Source organism: Paroedura picta, chromosome 7 (assembly GCF_049243985.1).
Source record: "Paroedura picta isolate Pp20150507F chromosome 7, Ppicta_v3.0, whole genome shotgun sequence".
In the NCBI taxonomy this organism is placed as follows: Eukaryota; Metazoa; Chordata; class Lepidosauria; order Squamata; family Gekkonidae; genus Paroedura; species Paroedura picta.
The window spans coordinates 38122869-38137038 of record NC_135375.1 but is presented as its reverse complement, the minus strand read 5'-3'; the positions used below and the strand labels follow the sequence as shown (position 1 = coordinate 38137038).

The window sequence follows — 14170 nt, the reverse complement described above, 5'->3', positions numbered from 1 at the left end:
CATTCCAAGAGTGCATACAAGAAATTTAAAAACAGACATTTCCAGTAATAACAATAACAAATATGGCAACACAGAATCTGCAGAGGAATGCATGGTAAGGATCCCATAGTTGTAATTATGAGAAATGATGTCATTGTGGAACACTCTGGCATTTGGGCAAAGAAATTATGGTAGAAGCCATTTTTATCACAGAGATTTGCCCAAATTACCACATTACTATAAATAGGGTCTAGGCCTCTTTCTCATTCTGGGTAAGTTCCCCCCTCTCTTCCTGGTTACCAGAAGAGACCTGACAGAGGTCAGAAAAGGTACAGTTTGCATATAGAGTGGCGAAGACATAAACGCAGCCACCATTGATGCAATGGAGGGGCAGGCAGCAGGAAGATGCATGGGGGGAGGAGACTTGGTGGCGTGAAGTGTGGGTGCCATGTCATAAGTGGTGTGCTCATGTAATTGGTGAGAGGTGTGGGCCCAGGGTGCTTACAAGGTGCCCTATGCAAGGGGCCCATCTCTTGCACCAGATCCATACCAGCTTCCCTCCCACCCACCCTGTTTCATTGGCGGATATGTTTATGCCTGAATGGCCACTGTAAAATGTTTATAAATTGCATTTTGTCACAACTGGTGGTTTTGGGCCTGGGATGGAACCTGTGTGGGGGGAGTTCGGTCTGTGCATCAGACCCCCCAGGTTTGGGACCTGGTGGCAGGTCCGCAAGCAGGGCTGTCCTAACTGAGGAGGCATTGGCTTGCAGTGCCATGTAGCCTAGGGTGTGACCAAAAAGGAGGTAGGCACCTCTCCTTGGCACCCCATAGTTCACACTGCCGGGTGGCCTGGGGTGGTACCAAGGGAAGTATATACTTCCTCTTGGCACCCCAGGTGGACACTTCCCTTCAATGGGACTCGTATTCCCAGCGTGGGAACCAGGTGGGCTCCAGGGCGCTGCTGGGGTGTGGGTTCTTGTAGTCAGCCAACTGCAAGCCAGGCTCCCTCTCCCATGCTGTGCCAACACTCCTGAGAAGTAATAATAAAGCTGTGGCCTTGTTTTAAGTCAATGGAAATATGTGCATGTCTTCCTTAAGCCCAAGATGCCGTTCTGCAAGTCAAATAAAAGATGACATGTAGAAGAAAAGTGGTGGCAACACTGTCACCGGGGCCATCTTAACAGCATTATATGCCCCCCAGGAAAGCAGTGCGCTGGGGCCCCACCTACACAACCATTCATAGTAATAAAAACATAAATTATAGATAAAATTAAACTTATATTTATTGGTACCTCCAACAAATCAGTGTTTAAATGTTGAAAAACCTGCTGTGCAGCAAAGACAATATAACATGAGCCTTTAATTTATTAATTTATGTATTTTTGTATTTATTTAGATTTTTATACCACCCTTCTCTGGGTGGTTTTGAAACTTGAAAAATGAACAATTCAACATATAAATAGTACTCAGTTTGTATATCATACACGTGGAGATGGCACAGTATGAAATTACTATGTAATTATTTACTATTAATCGTGTTCAACAGAAACATTTGCAAAATTTCGTTGCAGAGAATTGCTTTGTGAGAATTGCTTGTTTATTGATTCATACATAGATTAGCATGGGGCCCCTCTGCTTTTCAATGGAGGCACAGATAGTAAATGTTTGCATTTTTTTTGTCTTTACTTGGTGAAGCTGCCAGCACCTTATCTGACCCCAGAAAACCTAGCCACAGTGATTCATGCAACAGTCACTTCTAGACTGGATTACTGTAACTTGCTTTATGTGGGTCTTCCCTTGACCTTGACTTGGAAACTGCAGCTTTTGCAAAATGAAGCTGCACGGGTCCTTACTAGGACACCATGGTGGGCCCATATTTGAGTAACAGCTGCATTGGCTACTGGTTGAATTCTGGATCAAGTTCAAGATACTAACCTTCAAGTCCTTACAAAGTCTGGGCTCTGCATATTTGAGAGACTGACTCTGCCAGGATGCACCCAGAAGAAAATGCTTCTCCGAATGCTAATATGTTGGTGGTCCCTGGCCTAAAAGAAGTGCATGTAGACTCCAACAGGGTCAGGAACTTCTCGGCCTGGTAGAATGTGTTGCCAGTGAAAACCTGGTCCCCGACGGAACTACCAAAATTCCACAGGGCCTGCAAAATGGCACTATTTCACCAGACATATGGTTGAGACCAGAGCAAACAAAATCAAATGGTCCTCCCCCTCGCTATCTCTGGAATATCCCACCACTGATTGTGGCCTAAAATAAAGATATAAGAACAAGGCCAAAGAGATTGGATTACAGAGCACTCCAGGGTTACTGTTTTTTATTGTTTTATTGAAACTATATTATGAGAATCTAATGTGTTGTACATTGCCCCGAGCCTGCTCTGCAGAGAGGGGAAGTTTTTAAATCCATCCATCCACCTATTCTGGAATTATCCAGGTCAGGACAGGGCTGAGAGTAATGTGACCTGCCCAAGGTCACTCAGTAAGCTTCCATGGCACAAAGTGGGGGGGGGGGGGTCAAACCTGGATTTCCCAGATTCTAGTCCAGCACTTTAACTCCTACAGCACTCAAGCTCTAGTGATGGAATAGAATGTTGGAACTGAGAATTTTTTTTACTGGCATGATTATAGTGACATTAGATTTTTAAAAAATCAATGTCTGTGTTTCTTTTCTGGACATTGAAACAAAGTGTTGGGCCCAGTGCCACCTTTTAGACCAAACTTTGTTCTGCTTCTTCAGACCAACACAGCTACCCACCCTGAGTGTATTTGTGGCCATTATTATTATTTGTTTTATTTCATGATTATTTTAGAAAATAATTTTAATGTATAGAGAAAGGGCCCTGACCTGGATAGTCTTTCCATCAGATCTCAGAAGCCAAGCAGAGCCAACATGAAGTCAGGCAATGGCAAACCACCTCCAAAAATTCTTGCCTTGAAACCCCCATGGGCTGTGACATGACAGCAAAAAACAAAAAGACAAAAAGAGAGACAGGGGATGTTAAAAAATTATCCATCTTGGGGGCCAAATAGGGTAGGTATGGTGCTATAAAGGATTATGTTTTCTTTGATTACTACTCTGTTCCTTTATGTCATACCCGACAGTCATTGAAGGACAAATAAATACATGCTGCCTCTATGTGCATTAATTTTTGAGAGTTGATAATGCCTGATTAATGCTTCTTGTTGAAAACAATAGTGGGTGGTTGCAAAAACTATTAAGTAGTTGAGCCCATTCCATACTGATTTTCTTCAGCGAAGGAAACACTACGAACCATTAAACACCCATGGAACTATAACCTCACTTGGCAACAGTACTGTTACTATCCCATGTAACTGATATCCTGTTCATGTCATCATGGATCTTCTAATATCTTGTGTGGCTCAACCTAGACTTCTAGGGAACTTTAGGATGAAATATTCACATCAGTGTTGCAGTATAAGTGGGGATGGGTTACAGTCCTTCTAGTCTGCACAGTTGCACCAAAATTAGCATCATGAAGGAGGCTAACTATCCTTGGAAGCAGCAAAACACCAGGCTAAAAGTGAGTGGTTACAATTTCAGCAAAGCAAATAAGCAAACTCATATTGTTTTGTATTATTTTGGTTTAAATTTTAAGGAAATAGTGGTGGTCATGCTGTCTTTGGTGAAGCTGTCTTTTGCCTCTCACTGAGGAATCCCTTATAAACTTCCAAGGATCCCCATGGTCCCATCTTTCTTCTGCTAGAATGCACTTAACAGATGCACTTTCTGTGTTATTTTGCTGTAGGCTGCATGCTCAAAATGCAAACCAAGTAAAGCACAATGGGAAATCTGCAATTGCTGACTTGCTCTACCTTAAAAATAATTATAGAAAAAGACAAAAGTTTAAATTCTAAGTGTTTTTAATTTGTCTTCTCCTATAATTATCTGGAAAGCAAGTTTTAAATTAAAGCTGAGATACGGGAAATTGTCTCATGAAGCCATAGAATGTAACTCAAGGGAAACTTTTAGTTTCCTAATCATACAGTATCAACACCTCAATGAAAATGGATTGTAGAAAATGAACAGAACTCTTTAAAAATGGTATATGCTAATTTCCAAGTACATTTATGCACTGAGCCTTCAAACAATTACAATGATCCTGAAGGAATTACTCTGAAAAATATAAATTACTCTAAAGAACAGGATTTTAGGAGGAATTGGGTTCTTACTAATAAAGCACAAATAATGAATTTTCATTGTTTCCTTCTTATCCAACATCTACATAGTATGCTAGCGCTTATATTATAATTTCATTCATAGGCATACTTTGTGATCATAAGGCTACCTCCTTTCATGTATTTCTTTTTGTACTGGTCACCATTGTTGATCTTGGTAAAATGAGCCTATTGTGGTTCTTATTTTAATATTAAATCTAAACACATGATCACTGGATGATGTTTGTATACATATATTTCCCCTTTCTACTTAGTCACTTATCACCCTGCAGGTAATACCTTTGGATATATGTTAATGGAAAAGAATAGAATTGCCCAAAACAATTGCATTATGTCCCTCAATGCCACTCAAGCATAAATGTAAAAGTAGATATAATTCAAAATATTTTACAAGAAAAACTAGATAGATTTACTATGTAGACTTTCACCTGGATAGTAGTCCCAAGATTTTATCTTTTGCTTTGCAGGGAAACATTAACTACACCTCAATAAGGACACTGGCAATCATTTCTTTGACATGGCCACAGCTTTTATTAATAACAGCATTTGCGCAGCATGGGGTGAAGGATCCAACCCTCTTGTGGTCAGCTAACCACAAGGCAGCAGGTGATGCCATGGATCCCTCTGGCAAGCCTGCCTTGGTCCCCAGGCTTCTAATGGCCTGCTGAGCCCCATGGGAATAGGCTGATCACTGGGAACTCCATAGGCATCAGACTCTACTGCATTCCCTCACCACCTTGAAATGTAAGACAGCCATCAAGGCCCCTCTCCTCCATGAGTGGAGGCCTAGTTTCCATACAGCCTCTTCTAGGGGCCCCCTCAAATGGGTCAGCCAGCATGCAGACTTGGCCTACCCCACAAACTGAGAGCCAGTTTGGTGTAGTGGTTAGGAGTGCAGACTTCTAATCTGGCATGCCGGGTTCAATTCTGCACTCCCCCACATGAAACCAGCTGGGTGACCTTGGGCTCGCCACGGCACTGATAAAACTGTTCTGACCGAGCAGGAATATCAGGGCTCTCTCAGCCTCACCCACCCCACAGGGTGTCTGTTGTGGGGAGAGGAATGGGAAGGTGACTGTAAGCCGCTTTGAGCCTCCTTTGGGTAGGGAAAAGTGGCATATAAGAACCAACTCTTCTTCTTCTTCAAATGGATCTACTCCATGCTCAGAACTCACAAGCTGTGACAATCTAAGCAATATTTTCATTTCTTTTCTATGAAAACCAGAACTAATTTAACAACAGGGAGGGCCAGGTGGAAAGCCTCATCAGGTGGGAGAGGGAAAGAGGCCAAGGACTAATAGTCAGGCCCTTAAAAAGATACCTGGCCCAGCTTCCTCTGTCAACTTCCCCCCCCCACACACACACAACAAGCACTCATGCCTCCTGCCACCCCTGGGGATGCTGGGGCTGGGAGTTCCAGACTCCCTTCTGGCCAGGTCCATCTTCATGGTATGAACTCCCCTGCTGCAGCAAATAGCACCCTGAGTAGGGCCCGGTTGCCCATTCTGATTGTGATGGGTCATGATTCCCATGACTGCACAAATGCAAAAAGGTATTCTATTCTAGATGTACTGTGAACACATAGAGAATTGTCAACAAATAGAATTAAACAAGAGGAAGCAGACCTCATGAGCCTGTAGATTTCTCAAACCAAGGGGAAAGCAAGCATTGTATTAACCATTGAGCTGCTGAGGAATACCAGAGCTGGCCTTCTGAATATTCAAGTTTTGCTTCATAATATATGGCAAGAATCTGAAAAAACAGATTACTTGCTTGGATCTGCACATTATGGCTTGGATGGGTGCCCACCAGGTGAATCATCTGTCTTTACAGGAGAAGGAATACTAGAGTCCTGGGGTGGTGTAGCTACAGATTCAGGTAACAGAACGTCTAAGAGACCCTGGTACTAGGTGCAAGATCAGGTAGCAAGCCCTTATTTGCCCTCAGCATTTATCCTGCAGCTCAGCAAGACCTCAGCAATAGGTCCTGTTTAACTCAAAATGGAGAAATGGGGCATGTCAAAAGATAAAATACCTAGGTATATGTAGTTAGAGTTTGCACTGAAACAATTGTCCAATCCCTTTAACAAAGGCTTGATGGGTTGTCATTTACCAGATTCTGTCATTTGCTTCCATGTTACGATGAGTTTTAGTTGCATATCTTCAAACATGAAGTTGCTATTTAATTGGACAGGACATTTTTCTCCACCCAGAGCTAGAAACCCTAAGGGGAATCGATCACTATAGTTCTGGGATCTATTGTAATTTCAAGAGGTCTTCAGGTTGGCAACCATAAAATCAGAGAATAAAGCCAGAAAGGGGTTAAATATATGGGACTATGAGGGGGGGGGGGAAGAGGATATAGTGGGGGAGGGAGGGAGTAAGATTCCTTCCACAAGTCCTTATTGTTTCGTGCTCGTACACCCTCTGTTTCCTTCTCTAGGACCAATTATGCACAGGCTGGAACTCCCAAGATGGTGGTGACAGGGCTTCAGGGAAAGTCCCCAGCTCCGTGTTGCGTGCAGGGGTATGCTGCCCTAGCTGGCCACGCCCAGTGGCAGGAGATGCCTAGGCTGCAGAGCCTAGCCGGAATCCACACCAAAGCAAAGTCAAAGTCCAGTCCAAGTCATTAGGAATCAAAGCACACAGAGTTAAGGGCGAGGTAAAGAGTAGTCAAGGGAAAGCCAAGGTCAGAGTCCAGATATATTCAACAAAGCCAGTTCAATTACCAGGTGCATAGTCAAAAGTTGTTTGCCAGGAGTCAGGGAAGTTGATAGTAGTCTCAGGGACAAGGAATCCAAACTGGACGGGAGGGTCTCTGCATGGCTTGTACCCACGCTGAAGAGCTGCTACTGCCTCTCCTAAAAGCAGCCCAGCTAATTGGCTGAACATGGGGGAGGACTCACTCATCCTCTCCAGGAGCTATCCCAGCTGGGCCCCATCTACTTTGACAGTGTGCCTGCAGTCTCTGGCTCCTTCGGTGTTGCCTTGTCTACGTTGTTCAGGCAAGCTGTCAGGGCTGGAATGCATCTGCGGCTGCACCAAAGATGCCTCCTGGGAAGAGCCCGGCTGACTTGTGCTACTTTCCCCTGCTGCACATTCAGAGGCTTCTCTCTCTTCTGCCAGAGCTGGCTCAGATGCATGTCCTGGTTGCTGTGGCAACTCCTGGGAGGTGGCAATGGGGGCATGACAGGGGGGCTGTTGTATTGGGGCAGCCCCTGTGCACATGTGGGGAACAGTGGGGCTTTCTGCCTCACTACAATGGAATGGAGGCAGCCTAGCAAGGCTGCCACAGTGCATAATAGGTCTCTTTCAGCAACCCTAGTTTCAAGGAAATTAACCTGTTCCATGAAAGCCAAAAGGGCCATATATCAAGCATATTCTTGCAGTTTCTCCCCAGTGGCACTCTTTGTAAAGCACTGGAGAGCCCCCTTCTTCCACTGACTTTCTACCTTTGTAGCTAGTTTAAAGTATAAAGGGATAAGAAAGGCATTACCAATACTATGCCAAGTTGAGTTCCTGATGCTGAAAACTGTGCTCACCTAGAAATGTTGCATGTTCTTCTTCAGTTGTTGCTTGTTTTCCCTCAGACTCCCAGGCAAAAACCCCTTTAGCATAGCCTGTTCAGACATCCTGGTTGCACACTCCAAGGAACTGCTATCTGATCATGTAATCTTTATGTATGCTATAGATACATAATCTTAGCTACAAGGCTGATAAGTGAAGAGAAGATACCAGAAACAATCTGTTGTTTAAGACACTTCATATTTTGCAATGAATAAATTGCTATCATTGCTTCATAACCTAACTGTAAAAAAACATAGGTACCTTTTGCATAATATGTGATCTTAGCTATCTCTTGGGAGGCCCAAATGAGAGAAGTAAGCATGTAAGGTTGTATATCCATGATATACAAAGTTATCTCCATGTTTGTATGTTGTCTAATGGAAAATTAGTATTGGATCCAGACTCTTTCCATTTAAGTGTATTCCTTGTAATAAAAAGGTTTAGAACATGAAATCAAGATAACAAATATAATCCATTAAAAAATCCATACCTCATAAGCAAGGCTGTTGCACTATGATGAAAAATACATGTCTTTTGGCCTGATATGAGTAATATATGTGTTTATTATGTTGCTGTGCAAGATTTATTGCATTCAATCTTAACCATTCATTTTGCTACTAGTGCTTTTGCTTTGTGAAATGACGCAATAGGCAAGCACATTATTGATGCTTAGCAACCACAATAATATTCTTAATTACTTTTTTTGAGTGTTGGAATATTCATGCCTGAAGTGGCTTGCTATCAAAGGCCGACTGATTTTAACAGGTTTGCTTAGTATGGCTTTGGATGGTCAAGAGATCCGTATTCCATCCTAAAGCTCACCTCATTTCCCTCCACATTTTCTTTGAGTTCCTAGATACTTTCCCAATGGCTACAAGATAGAGAATAAATGTTTCTGGAGAACATGTATTAGGAGATTTTCAAAGATTAAGAGATAAAGTTTCAGAATGAACATTATTGCATTTAAATTGTGAGAGTCAGGTAAATTTGGTTGAGATCATGGCCCAGACAGAACCTAAACAGTTCTGCAGGGTCTGCAAAGGGGAGCTCCTCCGCCAGGCATTTGGTTGAGGTTGACCTGGACCATTGCTTCCAATTGGCCCTCAGCCCCCACCCCCCGCCTCCTATTATGACCGCCACTAATCTGCCTAAAGCACTGGGTCCCAGTAAGAATTGAGCTGAGGCTCCTTTGCAGTTCTATCTTATTATTACGGCTGTTATTATGTTGGAGTTATTATTGCTGTATTGTTATTGCTGTTGTCACATGTGTTTCCTTATGTTATCTGTACCTATTTCCTGTTCCCTGTAAAATGCCCTGAGCCTTCAGGGGAGGGCAGTATATAAATATAAATAAATAAAATAAATAAAATAAAACATAAATAAAATAAAAAAATAAAATAAATTCATGAGGTGGAATTATGTGTTATATGTAACTGTGCTTTCTTTTGCCATTATTTTAACAGAATGCAGTCATGAGGTTTGCAGATGCACAGTACCAGTGCACAGATCACTATGCCCACATGTTTTACCCACATTGGGGGAAAGCAAATGCAACTGCCCATAAATTTCCCCAAATGCTAAAGCAACTTGGGGAGTGGTGATGTTTAGTTGAAAACAGTGAGAGAAACAAATTAACTATTCACTTTTTGCTTTTAAATCAGAGTTCCTGCAAGTGGAATTCAGTTATACAAAATCATTGGGAAAATGAATCACTGAAGTACACAAAATATGTGGTTTGACTCACTGTTTATGGACACAACAAAGAGAAATCTCCCTTAAATCTCATGAACTCTACAACTCTGCCTCTTTGACTTCTAGTGTTCATACTGCTGCCACCTATATATTTACAGGACTTCTCTATAAACTATTGAAGTGCCTGCTGCACACCCTCATCAGGTGTTTTCCTGCCATGAATCAGCTGGCTGACAGAAGGAAAATGATGTGAAATGGGGGGGCACTGGCAGTGTACCAACACAGTCATGTTACTTCCCATGCACCTAGGTGTGATGTCCATTTGTTGTTTGGAGATGCTGTGGCATTAGAGCTTTGTCCAAATGCCAGGATCCTCTAGACCTTTTTCGCATGGGCAAAATACACCAGACCAGTCCTCATATGGGAGCAGGACTAATCTCCACTTCCATGACAACAGCACTGTCTTGTCTCTATCCTGGGCCTGTGTTAGGCCCTCCATTGCCCTGTGGCAAGGGAATGCAGATATTTCCAGGTTCCCCAGTCTACCATAGAGGCCAGTGGGGAACTATGGATACGGATGGTAGCAGTGTCCATAGGTCATGTCTAGCTTATATATTATTGGGTAGTGATCTGCATAGCTACCTTCTTATGCCTTTAGGGTTCCCAGCTGGAAACCATAGAAAGATAATAAAATAAAAAAAGAAGCAAATATACAAATAAATAAAAAGTGAGAGACCAGAAACCCCACAAGATGCATGGGAAGGGGGTGGGAATGGCAAAGTCTGGCTTAGACTGAAGTTTTTAGCACTTCAGAGAAAAAAGACTAATTCTAGTGTGATCTGATTTAGACTTTTATACACTTCATACACTTTTAGTCCCTCCTATTCTTAGGGAAAAAATGACAAGTTTTTGCTAAGTCTCCAGTTATCCAGTCATTTTCTTTTGGGGGGATTTGGTGTGACTTTTAGTTTTCATGAGAACTGCCTTTTTCACCAATCACTTTCAACAAAGTCTAGCACCCATCCCCTCTCTCTATCCCTATACAGGGGTGTGTTCAAAACTTACTCATATGAGCAACATGGTTTCATCAGCTTTATATGCAGCTAAGACACATGATCATTGTCTTTTCATTAAGCAGAATGTTACATTCTTGACTTAACTTAGCTTTCACCATGTTCCCAGCTCCTGAGACCATGTGACCATATGATCTTAGCTTAGACTACAATTTCATTTCTGTGCAGGTAAAGGCCAGTAACAAGTCAAATTCAGGATTCTTCAGAATGCATTTGTTCAGGGTTCAAGGAACAAATGTAAGGAAGAGATTAATTCTCTAGATCACTGCCTAGACTGTAATAGAGTAGAAGGGCAAAGGTACCTGAACCAGTCAACAGGATAAAAATGAATATTTTTAATATTCATATATATATTATTGGCAATTCATTAGCTCCGCCACAAGTGTCCATCAGTGTGGATTCTCATTACTATATTCACTGATTATTATTCAGTATTCTGCAGCTTTTAAGATCAGTTATAAAGCTGGATAATTAAATAAATGTCACATCTGTCAATAGATTCAGGAAGGTAGTTGTATTGGTCTGAAGCAATAGAACATAGTTTGAGTCCGCTGGCACCTTTCAGACTGGGTTGGGTGTAAGATTTCCGGTGAAGTGTGCATGCTTGCGAAAGCTTACACCTGAAATTAAACCTTACTGAAGTTGCTACTGGAGTCAAACATCTAACTATAGTTCGATATAAATTTAATTATTCAGCTGCTTTGTTATTCATGTTGAATGGGCCCCAGATTTCATATAATACCTTCTTATGAGGACATCTTTTCTATAAAATATCACAAAATGGGCAAAGCTCAGAGATGATTTGGTTTAATGAAGAATCAAACTTCTTTTGTTATATAATATTATGTCCTCTCCTATGACAATTCAGATCAGTACAACCATCTATAAATTGTAAAGTTTGTTCTTTTCCAGAGCTAGCTTCATTCAATGAATGTTGATGAAAATGTTTAGCGATGATCTTCAAACCATTTTATTAAAGATGCCCCCAATTCAAGCAGATTGCCTCATTAGTAAACAGCCTGCAAACTGCTATCATTGTTAAAAGTAAAGTTCTGCTGGCTTAATCAATGAGGCAAAATATTCAGGCACAAAGGGAAAAAAAATCTGTATTAAGCAGTGCAGCTTGGCTTCCTTTTAGAGCCCATTATCTTTCATACAAATAATATAATGAATCAACCTTTGTCTGGCATGTTAATCAATACTTGAGCAATCCTAGGACTTATGAATACCAAAAAAGCAATGAAAATCTTTCTAATGCAGGAGAAACAAATGCACAATTTTCCTGGGTGTCTAGTCTGTAGAAATGAATATGGTATGAAAAACGTGACCAAATGTTTGGTGATACTTCTTTGTCTTGAACAAAAGAGCAATTTACCATCTTTTTTTTTTTTTTACAAATGTGCCCTAGCAGGTCAGCAAAATGCAGGCTACATTTTAAAATGTATTTCTGTTTTCACTGTATATATTTCATTTGAAATAGAAAACATTGGCATATACCTGAACATAATTACTTGGGATAGAGTGCCACAGATTACAGTGAAAATTACTTCCAAATAAGTGAGTTAGGAACGTATTCTGGTAACCTGGTCACATTTATATGTTTCCGTTATATGTGGAAAAGTGATTCCTGAGCAGCAGCAGCAGCCCTGTAGTACAACTTGCCTAGTCAGAACAGAAATGAACACACCATCATATTACAAGACAGCCTGAAGAGTCTGGAAGGGAAGAAAGTGACATGGGAAGGCTGCCAATAAATAAATCTGAGCATACAATATCTTCAGGTTATGAAGATAAACCACAGTGGCTGCATATTCAACAGGAAACCTGCTTGCACAGATGACAATCAATACAGAAGCACCCCTGACAGGAAGGACTGGGTATTACACTAATGTATTTATCCAAAACACATTTATATGATTCACAAAGTTTTCCTTTTTTCCCCTTTCTGAATTAAAAACTCAATAGCAAAAAATGAGGCGAGTTCTGTCAAGCCTTTTCTAGGTTTCCAAAAGAGGAGCTTTTTTCCTGGTATCCTATTTATTACTACCCAAAGGAGTCTCAAAGCAGCTTACAATTGCCTACCTCTCCCTATAACAGATACTCTGTGAGGTAGGTGGGGCTGAGAAAGTTCTAACAGAACTGTGACTGGCCCAAGATCACCCAGCTGGCTGCATGAGGAGGAGTGGGAAATCAAGCATGCTGAATAGAGAAAAAAATTAATCACAGAATTATAGAATTATGCCTTTGGAAGGGTCCTATATCAACAACCTCAGATATGCAGATGATACCACTCTAACAGCAGAAAGTGAAGAGGGACTAAAGAGCCTCTTGATGTGGGTGAAGGAGGAGAGTGCAAAAGTTGGCTTGAAACTCAACTTCAAGAAAACTAAGATCATGGCATCCGGCCCTTTTATTTCCTGGCAAATAGATGGGGAAGAAATGGAGGTAGTGACAGATTTTATTTTCCTGGGCTCCAAGAACACTTCAGATGGGGACTGCAGCAAAGAAATTAAAAGACGCTTGCTTCTGGGGAGGAAATTTATGGCAAATCTAGACAGCATCCTAAAAAGCAGAGACACCACCCTGCCAACAAAAGTGCATCTAGTCAAGGTTATGGTCTTCCCAGTTGCAATGTATGGCTGTGAAAGTTGGACCATAAGGAAGGCCGAGCATCAAAGAACTGAGGCTTTTGAACTTGTGCTGAAGAAGACTCTTGCGAGTCCCTTGGATTGCAAGGTGAACAAACCGGTCAGTCCTAGAGGAGATCATCCCTGACTGCTCCTGAAAAAGCCATATCCTGAAGATGAAGCTCAAATACTTTGACCACCTCATAAGAAGGAAGGACTCCATGGAGAAGAGCCTCATGCTGGGAGCGATCGAGGGCAAAAGAAGAAGGGGACAACAGAGAATGAGGTGCCTGGATGGAGTCACTGAAGCAGTTGGTGTGAGCTTAAATGGACTCGGGGGAATGGTAGAGGACAGGAAGGCCTGGAGGATCATTGTCCATGGGGTCACAATGGGTCGGACACGACTTCGCAACTAACAACAACAACAACATTCTGCTAGTATCTTCCCAGTAATGGATTTCTCAGCCTATTTCACTCAATGAGCTGCTGAGGCAGTGGATATACAAGCAAGAATGGCACCATCAGTCCGTAGATTAGATATCACTGACTTTTTCAGTAGGTGCAAAACTCGCAAAACCGTGCTTGCAAGTGCAGGGTTGTAAGCCACAGAATTGCAAACCTCCTCATAAGAGACCCCTACCACATTGTTCCACCACCTCATAATGACTTTGTTGCCTCCTGAGGAGGTGTCAAGGGAAAACAAGGCGAACCGCTCCACCGCCTCACTCCTTGGCTTGTCAGTCAAAGCAAACCACCAAACAAAGCACAGAAGCTGTCCAAGGGACTCAAACTTCCATCTCTCTTAAGCCCCCAAATTATTTTTTTTAAACATGCACTTTCGCATTGCTATACAGAAATGCCACAACGAAAATGCATTTTTAATTTAAAAAATCAACACTTACACATTGCTATGGAGAAATGCCCCTTGGCCACTAGGATCCCTACCCGAGGTTCCTCAGAGGATGCACACCTCCATTGGTCCAATCTTGGATCACTCAAGTCCGTGAACCCCAAGCCTT

At 41.9% G+C, this 14170-nt stretch overlaps 1 protein-coding gene across 11 annotated transcripts in view; it reads left to right on the top strand.

The window, feature by feature from the left end:
• Positions 1 to 14170, top strand: part of LOC143842409 (uncharacterized) — a 109140-nt gene that overhangs the window by 46468 nt on the left and 48502 nt on the right. For 3 of the 11 annotated variants that reach the window (XR_013233089.1, XR_013233090.1, XM_077347542.1), the window contains 2 exons: positions 10 to 94; positions 1678 to 4402. The exons of 3 other annotated variants lie outside the window; for them this stretch is intronic. Coding sequence is in view for 5 of the 8 variants with exons in the window: in XM_077347542.1 (XP_077203657.1) it covers positions 10 to 94; positions 1678 to 1863 (271 nt within the window). In the remaining 3 variants the exon portion in view is untranslated. Of the gene's footprint in view, positions 1 to 9; positions 95 to 1378; positions 4403 to 6635; positions 6974 to 14170 lie in introns of those variants that run through there. 5 more of the 11 variants (XM_077347545.1, XM_077347547.1, XR_013233088.1 and 2 more) reach the window with 5 other exon arrangements.